General features: G+C 47.6%; 4 protein-coding genes across 5 annotated transcripts; 1 reads left to right on the top strand and 3 right to left on the bottom strand.

The window, feature by feature from the left end:
• Positions 1-211: 211 nt before the first annotated feature.
• Positions 212-5,952, bottom strand: pip5kl1 (phosphatidylinositol-4-phosphate 5-kinase-like 1). The gene is made up of 9 exons (XM_057019470.1): positions 5,209-5,952; positions 3,816-3,866; positions 3,592-3,746; positions 2,802-2,926; positions 2,672-2,706; positions 2,535-2,590; positions 2,185-2,297; positions 1,408-1,570; positions 212-1,173 (listed from the first exon to the last, which is right to left on the bottom strand). The coding sequence occupies exons 1-9, from the start codon at positions 5,410-5,412 to the stop codon at positions 765-767; spliced, it is 1,311 nt and encodes a 436-aa protein (XP_056875450.1). The 5' UTR covers positions 5,413-5,952; the 3' UTR covers positions 212-764.
• Positions 5,953-6,090: 138 nt separating this feature from the next.
• On the bottom strand, positions 6,091-7,867 carry dpm2 (dolichyl-phosphate mannosyltransferase subunit 2, regulatory). Its single transcript, XM_057019484.1, has 5 exons — positions 7,796-7,867; positions 6,929-7,018; positions 6,672-6,774; positions 6,497-6,596; positions 6,091-6,380 (listed from the first exon to the last, which is right to left on the bottom strand). Exons 1-4 carry the CDS (start codon positions 7,796-7,798, stop codon positions 6,541-6,543), a joined length of 252 nt encoding a protein of 83 aa, XP_056875464.1. The 5' UTR covers positions 7,799-7,867; the 3' UTR covers positions 6,091-6,380; positions 6,497-6,540.
• Positions 7,868-8,514: 647 nt separating this feature from the next.
• Positions 8,515-10,581, bottom strand: naif1 (nuclear apoptosis inducing factor 1). Its single transcript, XM_057019480.1, has 2 exons — positions 10,018-10,581; positions 8,515-9,380 (listed from the first exon to the last, which is right to left on the bottom strand). The coding sequence occupies exons 1-2, from the start codon at positions 10,454-10,456 to the stop codon at positions 8,827-8,829; spliced, it is 993 nt and encodes a 330-aa protein (XP_056875460.1). The 5' UTR covers positions 10,457-10,581; the 3' UTR covers positions 8,515-8,826.
• A 931-nt stretch (positions 10,582-11,512) lies between these two features.
• Positions 11,513-18,662, top strand: slc25a25b (solute carrier family 25 member 25b). Of its 2 annotated transcripts, XM_057019467.1 has the most exons (11): positions 11,513-12,305; positions 13,589-13,715; positions 14,987-15,074; positions 15,361-15,396; positions 15,540-15,651; positions 15,729-15,887; positions 15,961-16,116; positions 16,199-16,306; positions 17,902-18,069; positions 18,146-18,296; positions 18,406-18,662. In XM_057019467.1, exons 1-11 carry the CDS (start codon positions 12,039-12,041, stop codon positions 18,588-18,590), a joined length of 1,557 nt encoding a protein of 518 aa, XP_056875447.1. In that variant the 5' UTR covers positions 11,513-12,038; the 3' UTR covers positions 18,591-18,662. The 2 variants fall into 2 exon arrangements, with proteins under 2 accessions (XP_056875447.1, XP_056875448.1); XM_057019468.1 differs by lacking the exon at positions 15,361-15,396 and having other exon boundaries at positions 11,545-12,305.
• Positions 18,663-19,203: the final 541 nt, after the last annotated feature.

Here is a 19,203-nt window from a genome sequence, read left to right as displayed (position 1 = left end):
CTCAGGTCCCAGTCCCGGAGCCACACCGGGCTCGGTCCCAGCCCTGGAGCCACCCCGGGTCCTGGCCCTGGAGCCACAATGGGCTCAGGTCCCTGCCCTGGAGCCACACTGGGCACGGGTCCTGGCCCTGGAGCCAGGCCAGGCTCAGATGGATTTGTTTATGTAATAAGCAGCTGATCGGCAGGATGAATCTGTGACCAGATCAACATGATCGGTTGTTCAGACCAGTTTTAATCCAGAAAAGCAGAAAGAAATCACACAGTTTTTAGAAACCATTAGAATAAAAGACTGGATCCAACTGGATCCAACTGGATCACAGTGGATCGTGATGGCCTCTCCTCTGACATGTGAATTTGCTGCGTCTGTGTAAAACAGGTCACTCACAAACTACACTGAAATCAATGAACTCTTCATTCACAAAGATGAGGATCTTTTCATCTGTTCTGGGATGGAAGGTTAGGTCACAGAAGCACATGTTTCTTCTTCTAGCAGGTCTCCTCAGTGAACTTCCTTCTCCAGGTCCCTCTGTCCTCACACCAGCTCTGCCTTGTGTCTTGTCCTCAGTGTCTCTAAACCAGACACCAGCGCTGGTCTGACCTTCACCTTGCTCCTTACAGGTGCTCACTGGGATATTACAAAAATAATTAGGGGCTGGATTCTCCAGTAGATCTCCCTGGTCATCAGGAGCAGATCAGCTACCAGCAGATGTTTTGAACACTTGACTTGAGCTCTGAGCCCTCTGGAAGGTCAGTGCTGTCCTTAGTCTACTTGGTATGATCTCGCAGCCAGTCACACAGACGCAGACAGTACGTCTGTGGACTAACTGTTGAAAATGAGCGGCCAGGATGTCGGAGCCTCTTCCACCAATGCTCCAGGCGCTTCCTGAACGTGTAAACAGTGAAAATATCAATGATGCCCATGAAGTAGCGCTGCTCAGGTCCATCGATGACATGCAAAGGATTCTTCAGGTCAGGCAGCAAACGTCTGTTTTGGGCCCTAAAGTCTGGGCCTGGGCCTGGGCCTGGATGAAGACCACCACCAACTGAGGACCCTCCTGCTGCTTCTGATGCCTTCAGAAGGTCTGTTTCAGGAGAAGCTGAGGTAGATTCATGTTGTGGACCATCAGCAGGAGCTCTGCCTGCGTAGGTAAAGCTGCTTCCTGGGTTCACAGACCTGAAACAACAGAAGATCCGTTGGTGGAGGTGCTGAACAGCGTTTTAGAGCATAAATGTCGTGTTGAAGGACAGATCAGACAGAAACACAAACAATAGCTTTGGTTGACCTCACAGTTGGGGATCTTCTTCCTCCTGGTCCTTGATACAGGACAAGAGGAGCATGACGAAGGTCCTTTAAACTATGGTGTTCAATGTCCTTGAGAAGTGGGGATCAGTGCTAGAACCCACTGACCTCTTGGTTCTGATGATGAGAGTTCTGAGGGACAGAACCTGCAGCTGCTCGTCAGGCTGTAAAGGCTGCTGAGCCAGCAGGAAGCTGTAGTCCAGCACGTTCAGCCTCTGAAGGAAGTGGGTGTCGATGTCAACCTGGAGCAGGAGCCAGGAGCGCTGCTGGGCTGCACAGGCAGGACACAGACAGGACACACAGACAGGACACGGATAGACAGGGCAGGGATGGACAGGGCAGGGATAGACAGGTGACACACAGACAGGACACAGACAGGACACGGATATACAGGGCAGGGATAGACAGGCGACACACAGACAGATAGGATACAGACAGGAGACACACAGTCAGGACATGGATAGACAGGACATGACATGGATAGAAAGAAGATACACAGCCAGGACACAGACATACAGGACAGGGATAGACAGGTGACACACAGACAGCCAGGACACAGACAGGAGACACACAGACAGAGAGGACACAGACAGGAGGCATACAACCAGGACACAGACAGGAGACACACAGACAGAGAGGACACGGAGAAAGGACATGGATAGGCAGAAGACACATAGACAGGACACAGACAGGAGACACACAGACAGAGAGGACACGGAGAAAGGACATGGATAGGCAGAAGACACATAGACAGGACACAGACAGGAGACACACCGCCAGGGTAGAGACAGAACACAGATGAGTCAGACACTGTGAAGAACGGCAGCAGTGAAACACCGGTGGACAGGGCTGTATCGGGGTGAGCTGTGGAGCGTCCTTCCTTACCCAGAGTGATGTACTGGCCTTCAAAGTTGAGATCTTTCAGAACCACCACGTGCCCACTTCCCTCTGGAGCCGGTTGTGTCCAGCGACTCACCTCGCAGCCTTTGATGTCGTACCTGCAGGTGCCAGGAGCGCCACAGAGGTAAAGCGACAACCAATCAGCTGTCAGGTGACTGCAGGCGTCACCTGCCTCCACTTCACGTCCATTCTTTGGTTCATAATGAGAGTTTTTCTACAGAGGTGTGCCCCTGGTCACAGCCCCGTGCTTTATGAGCAGGTGATTGACATTTACAGCGAGGACCGCCTCAGTGTCCTCGCTGTAAATGTCAGGACATATATCAGGACAGCCTCACCTGGCACTGATCCTATCGTCTGGATAAAACACACTCAGCATGACGATGAAATACTTCTGTAAGAGGACACAAGAGGTTCGATGACCTGTGGGATCAGCAGGCAGCAAGTTTGTCAGGGTGAGGCTGAAGAACGTTACCTTCCACCTGTGGGGGATGACGATCCTGTGGACACCTGAAAGACCAGAGAGTCCCCGTGAGATCCAGGTGATCAGATCCACATGATCGGATCCATGTGATCGGATCCAGGGCCAAAGATTGAATGTGTACCTAAAAACTTCACCAGCAGTGAATGGGGGTAGTTCCTCAGATGTTCCACATAGTTCTTCAGGTTGTCCAGCAGGAACCTGACTTCTCGTTCGTTCTGGGTCTTTAGAAAGAAACGTTTGTCGTTTCTGGGAGTTCAGAAGTGAAAACAAGATTAGAGTGAACAGGATTCAGGTTCTAATGGCAGAGAACCAATAAACGTGATTGATGAGATCCAGAACGTCTGTGGTGGATCATGTTTACAGCCGTAATCTCACATGTTACAGGTGATGGAAATTGTTTGCCTTTGTTGCAAATCACCATGTAAACATTCAAGTCAAACAAAAAAAGATCCAGTTTGATTTTTCAAATCCAATTTTATTTGAATTAGTTTATACTTTCTATACTTTGTTACAATCAAGGCTGACTGAAGCTTCACTGAAACAGAGGGGACAGACTCTGCCTTTAACAGGAAGAAACCTTTCCCAGGACCAGGCTGATATATGGGTGGAGCCTCCTGATGAGGGCTCAACCGGATCTAATTTCCACCACTTCATTTAACTGACCACAGATGAGAACCTCAGGTCTGAATTGGCCCATTAGCAATACTGGGGACTTCTGGGGGATGGGCAGGCTATGCTAATGCTAAAGTTTAACAAGAGGAATACTGTTGCAAATATCTGTAAAAGGTAAAGCTGGAAGGAGAACCCTGTTGGTTCTGGTGTTAGCTGTCAGCTAAAGCTAAGGCAAATCATGATAAGCTAATGCCGAGTAGGCTTTATTTAGCAGGAAAAATGGTGTGATTGTGTCTTACGTTAGGAAGAAGTCAGCTTTGCTTTTGGAGTTGCTGATAAACTGGAGGTAGCAGTTTTCAGAACACAAGGACTGGTGATAATCCTGCTGGGTCATTCCCAATGAGCCACGCAGGCTAGCAAACACGGGGCCTGCAAAGGTCTTCATGGTAAAATCCTGCACAGAAACACGGCATCAGGAAATATCCTGCCGCCAGGCTTGGAATTCAACAACACATGCACGTACCTCATGAGTCTGAGTGACCTCTGACCTGTAATCGTCATCGGAGAGTTCAGTCTAGACCCCCGAACAGAAAGATGATGTTAGAGACGATGAAGGAAGGAACGCCATTCTGAAACCTGTTCTAGGCACAACAGAAGACTGGGAGCACGAGCTCGTGTCTGTCTGGATGCTCTCCTGGTCAACAGGTTCTGGAACCTGCTGATCTGAGATCGGCGGAAGCTTTGAGTCCGAAGAAAACCCGTCCTCAACACTCGTAGACGAACCCAACCTGAGTTAAGGACTATGGAGAGAACCCTGAGAAGAAGTTGGCGTCAGAGCAAACAATTCACAGAGAAGCTTAGATGACCAGGAAACACTCAAACCAACCAGGCGGAGCTTCCAGCCACTGTTGTGTTGCCATGGAGACAGCAGAGCGAGCGTTGCTGAGTCAGCTCACTTCCTTTGGCTGGAGTGAACCAGCAGTAACAGCAGGTCCGGCGGGTTGGTCACTCTGGTCTGGAGGGATTCAAGCTAACATGCATGCAGGACTCTCTACTACCAGATTACCCACACCCATGTATGATCCACATGTTCATGATCTACACATGATCTATAGATGACCTACACATGATCTAGATATGACCTGTACATGAACTACACATGATCTATATATGAACTATACATGATCTATATATGACATATACATGACCTGTTATAATGCCTGTTACAGCTGCTACGCCTGTTATAGCAGCTTTTCTTCTCATAACCGCTACGCCGGTTGTAGCAGCTACGCCTGTTACAGCTGCTACGCCTGTTATAGCAGCTACGCCTGTTACAGCTGCTATGCCTGTTATAGCAGCTATGCCTGTTATAGCAGCTATGCCTGTTACAGCTGCTATGCCTGTTATAGCAGCTATGCCTGTTATAGCAGCTACGCCGGTTGTAGCTGCTACGCCTGTTACAGCTGCTACGCTGTTACAGCTGTTATGCCTGTTATAGCAGCTACACCTGTTACAGCAGCTATGCCTGTTACAGCTGCTACGCCTGTTATAGCAGCTATGCCTGTTACAGCTGCTACGCCTGTTACAGCAGCTACGCCTGTTACAGCTGCTATGCCTGTTACAGCTGCTACGCCTGTTACAGCCACTACGCCTGTTATAGCAGCTTTCCTTCTCATAACCGCTACGCCTGTTATAGCCACTACGCTTGTTATAGCTGCTACGCCTGTCTCAGTTTGTCCATAAATGTTTTCTTGAAGTCTCACTGCAGTTCCATGAGCTTGGTCTCAATAATAGTGACTATAGCTCATGTAATAACATGTAATAACAACTATTGCGATGAGTCTGACAGTGGAGCCACAGAACCTGTCCACCAGTCTACAAATGTCTGCTCAACATGCTAAACATGCTGTACTTACTGGAGCGTCCTGATCGGGGGGGTTCTGGGCGGCTGTGGCCAGTCCTTCCTTCATCATGCTGGTCAGTGGGTAGAATTCATGCTGCTGGTCAATCTCAAACAAGCCCAGAAGCTTCCACTTCTGCCTTAAACCGGCCCAGTTCCTCCTCTTCTTTGAGCCAGCCTGCTGACGGGGAGCAAACCTTCCCTCTGCACACCCCGACATCTCTGTCTGGAGCCGCCAACAACAGCACTGGGAACACTGGTGGGGTGGGACAAGCCCCAACACAAGCCAGTGTTAGACCAGAGAGGCATGTGCCAGGCACAAAAGACAGCTGACCATCAGCTGGGTAACCATGGAGACCAGCACAAAAGAAGCTCCAGGGGCCACGTTAGGCTGAGCTGCACGAAGCTGCTCTAAAACAAGAGAACGCAGCCTTTAGAACCACTCCTGGAGATGTCTTGAGTGGGCATTGTCCTCATTCATCAAAGATGGTCATAACTCCAGGTTCTGTTTCCACCTTATCTTCTCCGCTTTCTTCCTCCTCATCAGTCTCATCCTGATCCACATCTCCATTGTTCTCTGTGACCTGATGAACTCTGGGACCAAACAGGCCCTGATATAATCAGGGACACGCCCCCCCAGGTCAGGTGACCTCAGTATTGTGCAACACACCCTGTTCAACAAACATCCTGGAGAACAGGAACCCACAGTGGTGAAGGGCCAATAAACCAGCCCAACTGGCCCTGCACCAGTTCCAGCCGTATGTACACATATTTGAGACTAGTAAAGTTGAGAACGCATGAGTGGAGCTGCAGAACACAGCCAACATGCAGCACTAGGTGGCCGAGGACGGTCTTCCCCTCCACCCTCTACGTCCTGAGGAACAAACACGACTGACACTTGTGAGGGTCATGGATGAGTTTATTTAAAGGTGTTGCAGATTCTGGTCTTCACAGAAACAACAACATAAACTGTCAGAAAGACCATAAAGCATCTCATCGGTTCCATTTTCAGCTCTACTGAATGATGATGATTGAAACTCGGCTTAACAGCTCTATAGGCTCAGCTGGATCATTCACATCCATGGGATGTTCCGGCACCATGAGACCGTAACCGGTGCCGAGGTTCCTGCATCGGGACATACAGATTAAAGCTCGGAGCGCTGGTCCTCAGATCAGACGTGAAAACATCTGTGGAGGACAATGAAGAAGCTCTAAAAATACTTCAATAGATGTCAGAGGTCATGTTGGACTGAACTAAAGTACAAGCCTGTGGCCTAAATCTGTATAAAATCTGTCGCCATTACAATTGGGGAGGAGAACTGCTGCAGAGGTGTGGGATCGCTGCTCTTCAGTCCACCTTCTTTGGGCTTCGGTTCTTCCACATGACCGTTGTTATAAAGGTCCCTGTGTGGTGAAGGTCACATCTGCTTAGGATCAGTCATCACGTAATCCGTGTTTTCATGTCTCAGTGATACTGACCCACGAACAAGAGCAGCGCCAGGGCTGCTACTCCAGGCAGGATGACCGAGTATTCCCGAGGAAGGAAGTATTTGTTCAGGACGTGGTCCCCGTCAACGAACGGCTAACAAGACACAAAAGCATCCCGGTATAAACCGGCTGTGTTGAGACACTTCCTGTTTCTGGGTCATCACCTTTAAAATGTGCAATGTTGCTTAAAAGAGGTAAGATGGACACCGATGATGTTGGCCCATTTTAGGACTTAAAGAAGCACTCACCAGGACGACAACCCACACAGAGTAGTAGGCGAACAACAGCAGGCTGAAGGCCACAAGACCGAAGCCGACCGCCTGATCTGCTCCTGTGGCCTGAAAACAAACAGACACTTGAGCGGAGACGGGACGAGTCTGGCCCCAGTAGAGCTCCAGACAACATCAGAAGGATCAGAACTCCCAAGAACACGTGGGGGCCTCAGACGGCCCACAGACAGAAGCTGTTCGACATCCACAGGTGTCCTTCTGTCAACACTAGTCACCCACAGCGGCCCTGGAACAGTCTGGTTAATCCTTTTGATGCTAAAGGTAAGAAGAAGCTCTTTTTCGTCATTATAAAATAGTACAACTACATTTCGAGGGCAGATGAGGCTCGGACCTGATTATCCGAGCGGACCGGACCGCAAGCTAACTGGTAACTACCGCAGAAAGGTCTGCTGGAACTGGGGATCGAACCCACGACCTGCTAGCTGTGAGGCACAGGTGTTCCTAAATGCCAGTAAACAACATAATTGTCTGCACCTATTTATCCGTGTAGAAATTCCTATTCCGACTTTGAGTTGGCTGTAAACTAACACAGCACTTCACTTCACTAAACATAATAAGTCCCCCGTTAAGAAACGTAAATGGATTTTATCCATCTGAGACTCAAGTTTGTTCACAAAACAAACAGGTGCATTTAGCTGAGAGTCCACCGATCCACCGCCTTTATTAGACGCGTTTAGCTGCAGGTAACGTTAAAACTCATTTTTAGTGTCAGTACACACTGACAAGCAAACGTCTTCTTTTACATATAGTGAAATAAAAATCAATTACAGCTTTAAAACATTAGATTTCATAAATAGTATTAATCAATCAACTGAAAAGTGTTACCATTTCCTCCTCAGCTGCTTCTTCTTCGTCAAAAACTCGTTTATTTGGTTACATGCGGGCCTCTGCTGCCCCCTGTTGGTCAACACGCAGGAGTAAAATCAGATTCACGTCAACTGTTTATGATGAGAAACACAATAATTATTGTAAAATTAGAGGACAAACGTGTGTGTATGTGTGTGTGTGTGTGTGTAGACCTTCACTACACTTCAGGAACACTGTAATTCACTGATTATTGTTTCTGTGTGTATTGTTTCTATTGTACTTATTATCAGTTATAAGTATACAGTAATGTTATCCGTAAGTGTGACAGAGTTTGACTCCTGCAGACCAGGAACACCCACCAGAGCTGCATGGTTGGAGATGTTCTGACCCAGCTATCCAGCCGTCACACTTTGGTTCCGGTCCATTGTTCCTGCTTCTGTAACATCAACTGAGAGGACAGCTAATTGTTTAATTCTGTAGTTGCAGAATTAAATTAAGCTGCAACAACAGGTCATTTGTGGCCTCAGATATCAGAATCCCTCAATATCTTTCGGATTTTACCTGCTGAGCTTTGTTTTTGCTCCTTTTTTTTCAAAGCTGAGTTGTTCCATTTGTTTGGACATTAGATCATTGAATTGGACCATTTTACACACAAACAAGTACAGCCTCTGAACATTAGCTTCAAACACAGCCACTTCGGGCTGGCTGGCAGAGCCCAGGATCCACAGGAAGGGTAGTTGGTCGTTTGGAAAGTTTTATTCCATTTTGAAGACATGTTGCACGCTACTCTTTAAAGGGAGAACTGGCCAGTGTGTCTAAAAATCATATCATACTTTCAATATCAAACAGGATTTCAGTATCAACAAATTTTCAATGAAACATCATTACAAGTTTGTTCCAGCGGTCCTCAAGGTGACCTTAAACAAACACACTATGAGTCCTGTGTCTGAGGACGAGCGCGTGCACGCACGCACACACACACACACACACACACACACACACACACACGCGCACACACACACACACACACACGCGCACACACAGCGAGTCTACTGTGCATCTTGCATGCTCTGTGCCTCAAGCGGGGGTGTTTGGGGTCTGTTCTGCTCCTCTAGGGATGTTCTGTCCACCACCGCTGCTGCTGCTGAGGTGCTGCCGTTTGCTGTCTCTGTCCTACCCTGCAGGGACTTGCGAAGCTCTTTCAGAGCAGGTCTCAGCATCTGAACTAATGCTAAGAGGGCAGCCTGGGTACCCTCCAGGGCCTGGGCTTGTCTTTCCTGGGCCAGGGCCTGGGCCTCCTGGGAGCGTCGCATCATCTGCAGCAGTTCATTCTGACTCTCCAGGTGCTGAGCGATCTGTCGGATGTGGACGTTGGTGACTCTCTGCTCCTGCAGCAGACGGGCCGAGTTCAGAGCGATGCGGCTTTTCAGTTCCTGAGGTTTGCCCTGACTGGGAGGCTGGGAGGGTGAGGTCGAGGCTGCTGGAGCCAACATCTCTACCGGAGCCTCCACAGCTGCCACCACCGTGGGGGCTGAGTCGCCGATGATGGTGGTGCAATACTCCACCACGCCTCCGTCCTCCAGGGAGTGATACGCTGCTTCTGCTGCAATAGGAGAGAGAGAAAGAATATTTGCAAGTTTTCTTTCAAAACATTTAAATTAGACACTAAGCTGTTCAGGTAAAACACATTTTCTTGTGTTCTAGTGAAAAATCTGTTGATTGAATCCATGTGAAAATGGAGCCGTAAGAGGGGAGCAACAGTGGGGCCAGTCTGTACCTTACAATCCACCAGTAACAGCTCCATTCATGTAAGACATCCAGGCATTCATCGTTGTACTACATTACACAGAGGAGAAAACCCCTCTCCTGGTTATTGACCAATGAGTTCACGGCCCCACATTTACACGGCTCCCCTAGTGAAAGGTGGAGAAGCTAGACACGAGAAAAGACAACTAGCAAACCAAAATATATGACAAACCCCGCATAGCAAGTGAGTGTCCTGAAAATCTTTGTCCCTAAAGAACCTTTCAATAAAGATCCAGAGGTGATGCTTCTGCTGAAGCTTCCTGCTTCACTTGCAGTGACAGAAACACAAATGTCTTCAAGGTTTGAGCAGGAAGTCCACAGAACACATGTGTTCAATGAAAAGACTCCAGTAGTCCCTCAGAATTCAGCAGGCACCAATGACTTGTGCTCGAGCTGGAACTCCATGTGAGCCTCCAAGTTTTGCCTGAACTTACTCTCTGCCAGGGAGACGGTAGTGTTGACGGTGACCGGGAGGGTGATTTCAGCATCCGAGTCTCCTGCAGGGAGGCTGATGATGGTGGCCTCTCCCAGGAGGTTACAGATCCTCTGCTGCATCGCAGTCAGGATGACGGGAACTGGTGCGGAGTCAGCGGACGTGCCCTCTATCGCAGCCCGGGCCTGGGCCACTTTGCGGCGGACTTCAGTCTTCATGTCAGACCACTTCTTTTTCACCTCAGGCAACTCCCGCGGACAGGTGGTTACAGCGTTCACCTTTTTCAGGATGTCCACCCAAGCTTTATTCTTCGCCATGTGAGTGACTCCGGCATTGAAGTGGTTAACTAGTGTGTGCTTTTGTTTCTCTATTTCCTCTACGAGAATTTCCACCTCTCTCTCTGAAAAATTCATTTTTCTTTTTTTCGCCGCAGATGCCATAATCGCTGAAATTCTTTCGAGGAAACTGTGCGTATTGTACGTAAAAATAGTAGGATTTACTAAAGTAATGTGCGCAACGTAATGGCTTCCTGAATCGGCTTCTTCTTCTCTCAAACAACGCTCACGTTACGTTAACTGGACATGTGTCCCGCCCATCGTCCCTCTCGTGATTGGATAACTGTCGGTCACACCTCGATCTGCTATTGGCTGGATTCAATGTCAATCATCTAACTACCCAGACTCACTCTCAACGCATTTAATCGTTTCTTCACCTTGTTTGTGTAATTGCGGAATAAAACTGACCAACAGTTGGCAAATTCCGTGCCATTTTGTGGACAATTGATTGAAAATGTTTGACGCAATGTACATCTGAAAAGATAATATTACTGTCAAATTACAAATTACATTGTCAATTACATTCAGGCATGGAAGTATTGGGGAAGGAAACAGAATATACCCCTTTGGGAAAGCCTTCCACAGGGTTTAGGAGTGTGTTTATAGGAATTTGATCATCCTTCCAAACGTGCACTTATGAAGCCAGTCACTGCATATGAACAAGGAGGCCAGGATCTCTGTCATCGTTGTAATTCATCACTGCGAGGCTGAGGTCAGGAGGCCAGTCCAGGTCCTCCAGCTCCCTCTTCCATGAACTGCCATGCTCTGGTAGGTGCCGTCCCCAAACTATTCCCACACGACTGGGTGCATGAAAGTGTCAAGAATGTGATGGCGTGTGTCTGGACGCGCGCTCGTGTAAACGCGTGTTGCTGGTATTGCAGCTCCTGTTCCTCCCTCCAGGTGGCAGCAGAGAGAAGACGCGTGTCCTTATTGATGGAGGCTGTGGTGGCTTTTTGTACCAAGTGTATTTATAAAATGTCAGGCATTTCGCTTCCAATATAATTTTACATTATTTTTCTGAGCAGTATTTGAACAATGGCAGCAGATTCCCCATGACTTTTTCTTAATGAGTCTGTCTGTCTCACCCACATTCGATGTTGATTCTGCCAACTAAAACTGTAATAATCCATTATAATCATTAACACCTGTATTAGAGGTAAAGAGTAATATTCTTGGAACCCGTTAGAGGTTTAACAGGAGTAAAGAAAACCCTGTCATAATTCCATGCGAGTGTATTTGCGGAAAGCCATTGATGCTCATAGGCTATGCTAATGAGAGTCGCGATGTAATCTCGCGTTGTAGAGCGAGACTTGGTTCCCGGAGCCGGCTGTTGCGTTGATGGTGTTTACTGACCGGGAAAGAGCGTTTTTATCTTTCACACACGGGCCGTAATTGTTGTTTGGAGGCGGACAAAAGCTGCGTGTTGGATGTAATGCTGGACGCTGTGAATATATTGGAGCAGAAAAGCACCTGAGGCTCTTGGGCTCGTTTCGCCGGTAGACAGGTTAGCTAGCGACCTCATTCATCCGCTAAATGTGTGGGAAACATCCGTTGTTCTCCTCCAAAGACCCCTTCAGCGACCTGCTGACCCTTCCTTCCCGTAAGTGACTGGGCAGAATGGAGAGGCAAGCGACGTGCTGGTAGGCACGTCTCCATCACTGATTCTGGGAGTGTCCGCCAACGCACTATGCAACGGCACGGCTCCTTCTGCCAATGTCCACCGGCGGAGACACACCTCAGCGGGGGAGGAGGGCAGAGCGAGCACTCGCCCCCATCAGCAGCGGGCCAACAGCCAGGCCAGCCGTGTCACATCTGCGGAGGTAAAGACCAGGAGCACCGGCTGAAGGTTCTGTTCCAGGTCCTGGATGTTAATGGTGATGGAGGCATCTGCGTCAACGACCTGACCATTGGGCTAAAGAAACTGGGAGTACATCGGACAGAACATGAGCTGCTGGTGAGTAGATCCGGTCTGGCAGATCTACCTGTGTTCAGCCTCTGTGCAGGTAGGGAGGGAGCTGGGTAGGTGGGTAGAAGGAGAGTGTGTCTGACTGTGTTAACCACCCATCCAACCTCAACCTTGAGTCCACCTCTGTGTGTAGTCAGACAGGTGAGCGGTCATATCCTGCTGATGCACAAGCTTTTCAGAAAGTCTCTTGGTTTAGGGTTAGAGTCCAGCAGACCCACAACGAGTTTCAAAAATGCAATGATATCCTCTAAATGCTGCAACGTTTCTAAAGACATATGCCTGTTCAACAGACACAGATGCCTGTTATTGATTTGTGAATGATCAGTAAATGTCTGGAGGATCACACTGCAGCGTTAGAGTAAAGGCTGCACGAGGCAGAGGTGCAGTTATGCAGCTCAATAAATGGGCTGTCCAAAATGGTTGGTGTTCAAAAGGGGAAACAGGAAGCTTTAGGGCTGGATGTCCTGATAACGTGGCGCTGGCTCACCTTCAGAAGAGTCCTTTTGTTTCTCTGCAGGAGGAACATTGCACAGCCGTTTATTTAAGCCATAGACATGATCTTTCTTCTGGGTAATTTAAACTACCCGACCCTTTGGCAGATAAGGAAGAACAAGCTGGAAACAGCCTGATAACAGTTTGTCTGCACCTGCCACAAACTGCTTTCACCTTATAAATGTTCCTACTGTCTTAAAGAGCTGGATTTCATCTGGTCCAGGTTATACTTGTGCTACTTAATGTTTTACTGAGTGTTAATGGTAATTTAGGATAGGATAGGACCGGGGGAGGGTAGAGAGATCCGGGGGAGGGTAGAGGGATCTGGGGGAGGGTAGAGGGATCTGGGGGAGGGCGGTGGGACCCGGGAGAGGAAGTCTGCAGCATTTCTCTGGTAGATTCCACCTGGCCAAATCCACCCTGTTTAATTCAGCTCAGCCCAAAGTGATGAGTATTTGCCAGTTGTAAACTGTTGAAGTCTCTAATATTGTTAGCATTAAAGATCAAGTCGAGCACACCAATCACACAATTATGTTTGTAGTTAATGGAACTGCATGTGTGAGCCTTCACCAGCGTTCTGCTTCCACGTGTTGCATGGATAAAGGGTGTGTGTGTGGACCCTCCCAAGCAGATGTTAACACTACAGATTAGAGGCAGTGGTGTAGAGAAGGCTGGAGAGGGCAGATGACCTCATCAGCCGGGCCATGAAGCATCAGGGTTGGGGGGGGGGCAGATGGGCCCCTGTATATATGCAGCTAATGCTGATTCTCTCTCTGCAGAAAATCGTGAAAGCAGGAGACAAAGACCTGGATGGACAGTTAGATTTTGAGGAGTTTGTTCATTATCTCAGCGACCATGAGAAGAAGCTCAGACTGGTCTTCAAAAGTCTGGACAGGAAGAACGATGGTAAGGATGCTACAGCTGTTCCTTTAAAGCAGGGGTGTCCAAACTGCAGCCCACGGGCCAACTGTGGCCCTTTTCAGTGGCCCACAAGACGTTTTATAAATAGAATAGAATATGGCCCGTACTTCAACTTCTGCTTGAGTGTATTGCACTTCTTAGTTTTAACACCAGGGGGAGCTACTGTTGGCATCAAGGCAGTTGCGCCACCAAACAGGACAAACCCTGCTTTTGCGCACCACTTTCTTATATGCTTTTTTCTTGTTAACACACAGAGTACAGACCGCTGTGTACAGCGCACGCACAAAAGCTGCTCCTCTCATCTCATGCAGATTTGCTCCTTGATCAAGTGGCATTTGTCCAAATTTTTGGCACGAGTGGCGTCAGATCAGTACCGCAGCTTGATGGCCCGATTTACATACCCAGCGCAGCTGATACTCACCATTTTCCCCTTTATTGTTTATTCTCTGTACTGTAAATCTTCTGTCTAAGAAGAAATCTGAGGCTGCTGGGAATGAGCTACCAAAGCTTTTTCTGAATACCTCAATAAAGATCCATTTATGGAAAGCTGTGATGAAGGCAGTTTTGTCTTTAATTATATTCATCAATATAACATATTTGACCACTTTTAATTGATTTTTCTAACTTTAATACACTAGAGTTAAGGCTACATACCCAAGTTACATACCTATATTTTTATGTATGTGGCCCTCAGTGAAAAGAGTTTGGACACCCCTGCTTTAAAGTCTACTGGTCTCAACTTACAACAGTCACGCAGCTGTTTTGTCTGCAACCACAAATCAGCAATATTTCTGAATCCTGCCTCAAAACCAGACCCTTGTTAAAGCTGCTTATACTTTTGATTGTGAGTTTCCATGGACATGACACCATTCTGTAGACTTCCTGTTGGTTCAAACTTCCATCCAACAGGGGTCTCTGTAGGTGCTTTGTCCATAGAGGTGTTTAGCTGTTCAAGGTACATCACAAATAACACAAGTGTCTGCTTATCTGAGCCCAAACTATCAATCTACAATATCAGAATAAATGTGCATGAACAGAACAAACCCGAAAGCTGAGAAACTGCAGCCATAATGATCTAAACGACTGATGCAGGGTTTGATAGTTTAGGTTGTTGTATTGCTGCATATTGAACTGATGCAGTGCGTGACGGTGCAAATATGATGGTATGTCCTCACAAAAACAGGTGATATAAAAGTGCTTGTATGTATAAGTAAAATCCCCATTTGACTCATTTATACACCGTCTTTGTCACACAGGCCGGATTGATTCTCAAGAAATCCTTCAGTCCTTGCGTGACCTTGGAGTCCATATCTCTGAAGAGCAGGCTGAGAAGATTCTCAAGAGGTGAGGGTGACATTAGGGTTTTAAATGTATCGTATATCTGTTGTTTCTCATCCGTTGTACTGAAGTCCTAGTGGCTGGGTCCTGGAAAGTAGCTGCGAGCCGGATAAGTGCTGCTTTACTCCTTCTGAGGATCTGACATCTCTTCTCTGCCTGTATATAGAAACTAACCACAGCTAGTCACTAACTGGCTCATGTTGTTTGGCTCAGTGTGGTCCTTGTCTATCTTTCTAACCTGTCTCCCTGTCTGTCTGTCTGTCTGTCTGCCGGTCTGTCTAAATCATCTCAGAGTAAAGAGGGGCCATATCTGGGCCCCTGTCCTGTAGTAAGTAGCAGCTCGATTACTATTGCTGCACAGATCACCACTGGATGCTTTAGTCACAGTTGCTCTTTTTTTCTGTCGTCAATGTGTAAAATGTGGCACTAGAGGAGAAGAACAACACTTGTGTGCATTTTGTGTTCTTCCAGTATGGATAAAAATGGCACAATGACCATTGACTGGAACGAGTGGCGCGATTACCATCTCCTCCACCCTGCTGGCAACATTCCTGAGATCATCCTATACTGGAAACACTCCACGGTACCCTGCTAGCAAACATGACCCCACATGTCCTAAGTTCATGTCATTTTAGCCCCTCACTCTCTCCTTTCTCCCAGATATTTGATGTTGGGGACAGTTTATTGGTACCTGATGAGTTCACGGCCGAAGAAAAACAAACAGGAATGTTGTGGCGACACCTTGTGGCTGGAGCGGGAGCTGGTGCTGTGTCTCGAACTAGCACGGCACCCCTGGACAGGCTCAAAGTTCTAATGCAGGTAACAGGGGAAAATGCACGAGGTGGAACGTGGAGCACACGCTGATTGATGAAGCTGGCTGGGACCTCCCTAGGTTCATGGCTCCAGGAGCAAGACTATGGGTGGCGTCATTGGAGGATTCACCCAGATGATCCGAGAGGGTGGACTCAGGTCACTGTGGCGAGGCAACGGCATCAATGTCATCAAAATCGCACCCGAGACGGCAATCAAGTTCATGGCCTATGAACAGGTAGTGTGTGTAGAGGTGCACTGTAAGTGAGCCACATCCGTCTCATTCCGGGAGTCGTAAACGAGGTTGACCTGTCTGTCAGATCAAACTGTTGATTGGAAGCAACCAGGAGACGTTGGGGATTGGCGAGAGGCTGGTGGCAGGCTCTTTAGCTGGGGCAATCGCTCAGAGCAGCATCTATCCCATGGAGGTGAGTGTCCAGGCACCACAACTAGTCCAGGTAGAGCAGAATACAACCCTAATACACGAGACACCTGAGGACACTCATAGGCTCTCATTCATGAAACGTGAGCTGAGCCAATTTGTGTCACCTGTCCGTAGACGTAAATTCACAAGAACCTGCCGTTCCTCAACATTTTAGTAGCTCAGGTCTGTTCGTAGCTACTAACCAAATCTCCACACGCTTTCGACCATGTGTAGCACCTGTGTAAATGAACCAACACATAGAAATAATGCTTGTCACCATTGTAAATTACAATGTTGCGCTCTGTTATGTAAATAATAAGCAGATGCCTTTAAAACGGTGACATAGGCAGATCCTAAACATGACAAAACATTAGAAATATAAGACATTTAGTTTACTTAATTGGTAATAGATTTAAGATCCAGATTAGGTGGACGTTTGGGAATTCTGCACACAAACCTGCTGTGGGCTGTTATCTGTATCACTGACTGTTGGACTTGGACTAAATTGATCACTATGGTATGTGTGATTCTTCAGAATGTCGACCATTGTGCCACAACATTTATTAGCTCACCATCGGGGGTCTCTGTCTCCGTCAGGGATGATTCCTGTCAAAGCGCTCTCCCCAATTATTCTGCTATGCTCGTCTCTATTGGACATTTTGGACAGTGAGCCTCCTCCTCCTGTGGCAGATAGATTTTTTCTGTGTGCACAAATGCATTTTTTTGGCCTCTGTTTTTATATCAAACCACTTTCGCTTGACCTCGGGCATGGTTCTGGGGATGCAGGGACCACATTAACATTGCGTCCCTTGCCTCCTTCCAGGGTTCTGGTTTGCCTGTCCGTGTTAATCGATAACAATAAAATCTCTGCTTCAGAACAGTTCGTACCCTAACCCTAACCCTAACCCACAGTAGGTTTTTAGTGGAGTCGGCCTTTATGGCTAAATCGGTTCTCGAATTTACTAACGTTTCATGAATGAGACCCAAAAGTACTTAACAAGAATCAGTCCAACCGTGCAAACAAGTCCATCAGAACAGAGAGAAATATGCAAAAACTCTGTAGAAGAAAAAAGAAAAGAAAGAAGGACTCTAGACTAGACAGAAGAGAAGTGGAGCAGACGGGGAGAAGCCGAGGGAGGGGCAGACAGCACACAGACATCTCGTCAGCCTAAAAGAGGTCACCTGGACCTCTTTGTGGTTTCATGACCTGAGGTCGTGTCACTACAAATAGCCTTGAATCACCCAGTGATGGATGTCAGAGATTCTCAGCAGTCAGTCAGAAGTGATGAAAGGAAACATCTGCAAAAAGCAAGTTGACCTCTTTGAGCCTGAAGAGAACAGCTGTTCCCTCTGGATGTCTGAGAACATTTGTGGCTCTAGACAGAATCTAAAGGGTGAGGAGACCCAGGTAAGGTGAGCTATATCAGTTCAACCAGTCACAAACTGACTCCTGCCACAGTCAGAGCGTCTACAGCAATATCTGTGTTCTGTAACTGGATTCGACTCCTGTCAATAAGTACGTGGCCTGCTCTGCATATGTTGATGGCTTTAAGACTCTGGACCACTGCCACATCAACAACCAACATTTGCAACCCTCAGGTCCTGAAGACACGATTGGCTCTGGGAAAGACGGGTCAGTATACTGGGATGGTGAATTGTGCCAAGCACATCTTCTTGAAGGAGGGCATGGCTGCTTTCTATAAAGGCTACGTCCCCAACATGCTGGGCATCATCCCCTATGCTGGCATTGACCTGGCTGTTTACGAGGTGTGTCCTCCTCTTCATACATGACGTCTTTGGTTTGTCTTCATCCTGCCTCACTTCTTGTCTTCTCCTATGTCAGACACTGAAGAACTACTGGTTACAGCACTTTGCCAAGGACAGTGCTGATCCTGGTGTGTTTGTGCTGCTGGCCTGCGGCACCACCTCCAGCACCTGTGGACAACTGTCAAGCTACCCCCTGGCCTTAGTCAGGACCCGAATGCAGGCCCAAGGTTGGTCGGTTGCTCTGTTAGCCGCAGTAACAAACCACAGATCGTGACCATCAATCATCTGGGTCACTGCTGCCATGCCTTAGCTGTTCATCTGCTCTGTTCTTCTCAGCAACTGTGGAAGGAGCTCCTCAGATGACCATGACCGGTCTGTTCAGACACATCCTCAGGACTGAGGGGCTGAGAGGCCTTTATAGAGGACTAGCACCCAACTTCATGAAGGTCATTCCTTCAGTCAGCATCAGCTATGTGGTCTACGAGCGTCTGAAGGTCACCATGGGAGCAAAGTCAAAGTGAAAAGTCACAACAGGAGAAGAATATGCCAAAAATGTTGTTTTAATAAAAAAAAAGACTGCTGAGATTGTAGAATCTTGACTGATGATATCAGATTTTCTTGTTTTCCGTCAGCAGTATTCAAAGACTTTCTGTCTTCAGTCATCAGAAGTGCCTGTTTTCATAATTTTAACTGGCAAACTCTTCTGTTGGACACTGATTATACTGGTTTTTAGGTGGAAATGAGTTCTTAAAGGGCTTTAAAGGTGGGTTTTTCTTAAGTGTTGTAAAGCACTCAGGTGTACAGGGTCTAAAATTCACAGGTGCATGAGCTGTGGAGCACTCAGATGTACTGAACTGGATTGCAGGTGTGAGTAGATCCTGTTTTGGGAAATCCCAGAGTTCATGGCTGATAAATGGCTCCAGAACCTGTGGTATTATTTACACTGACCCTTCAAGAACTTGACATGAACGTTGGAGTCTTTAACTCCCCTGCAGGAGGGATGAGCCTGAACTGAAGCAGCCCTTTTCTTCTGCGCGTCGCTTGTGTGTTTGGATGCACCTATAGTCACGGATACACTTGGGCTGTGTTTGTGGAAGAACACTGATGAACAGGTTGGGGATGAAAGAGAACCTT

The sequence above is a fragment of the Takifugu flavidus genome, chromosome 20, assembly GCF_003711565.1.
Source record: "Takifugu flavidus isolate HTHZ2018 chromosome 20, ASM371156v2, whole genome shotgun sequence".
NCBI lineage: Eukaryota > Metazoa > Chordata > Actinopteri > Tetraodontiformes > Tetraodontidae > Takifugu > Takifugu flavidus.
The sequence above is the reverse complement of the archived record's forward strand: the minus strand, read 5'-3'. Positions and strand labels throughout refer to the sequence as shown.

What these genes read in the sequence shown, in the direction of transcription:
- pip5kl1 (XM_057019470.1), bottom strand. Translation starts at nt 5,412, where the DNA reads ATGTCGGGGTGTGCAGAGGGAAGGTTTGCTCCCCGTCAGCAGGCTGGC. An exon ending in GACGATAGGATCAGTGCCAG is followed by an intron (nt 2,298 to 2,534) that starts GTGAGGCTGTCC and finishes TGGCACCTGCAG; the next exon opens with GTACGACATCAAAGGCTGCG. An exon ending in AGGCCAGTACATCACTCTGG is followed by an intron (nt 1,571 to 2,184) that starts GTAAGGAAGGAC and finishes CTGCCTGTGCAG; the next exon opens with CCCAGCAGCGCTCCTGGCTC.
- dpm2 (XM_057019484.1), bottom strand. An exon ending in CTGTGTGGGTTGTCGTCCTG is followed by an intron (nt 6,775 to 6,928) that starts GTGAGTGCTTCT and finishes GTGTCTTGTTAG; the next exon opens with CCGTTCGTTGACGGGGACCA. An exon ending in GGCGCTGCTCTTGTTCGTGG is followed by an intron (nt 6,597 to 6,671) that starts GTCAGTATCACT and finishes TTCACCACACAG; the next exon opens with GGACCTTTATAACAACGGTC.
- naif1 (XM_057019480.1), bottom strand. Translation starts at nt 10,456, where the DNA reads ATGGCATCTGCGGCGAAAAAAAGAAAAATGAATTTTTCAGAGAGAGAG. An exon ending in TACCGTCTCCCTGGCAGAGA is followed by an intron (nt 9,381 to 10,017) that starts GTAAGTTCAGGC and finishes CTCCTATTGCAG; the next exon opens with CAGAAGCAGCGTATCACTCC.
- slc25a25b (XM_057019467.1), top strand. Translation starts at nt 12,039, where the DNA reads ATGCAACGGCACGGCTCCTTCTGCCAATGTCCACCGGCGGAGACACAC. An exon ending in GCAGCATCTATCCCATGGAG is followed by an intron (nt 16,307 to 17,901) that starts GTGAGTGTCCAG and finishes TGCAACCCTCAG; the next exon opens with GTCCTGAAGACACGATTGGC. An exon ending in GACCCGAATGCAGGCCCAAG is followed by an intron (nt 18,297 to 18,405) that starts GTTGGTCGGTTG and finishes TGTTCTTCTCAG; the next exon opens with CAACTGTGGAAGGAGCTCCT.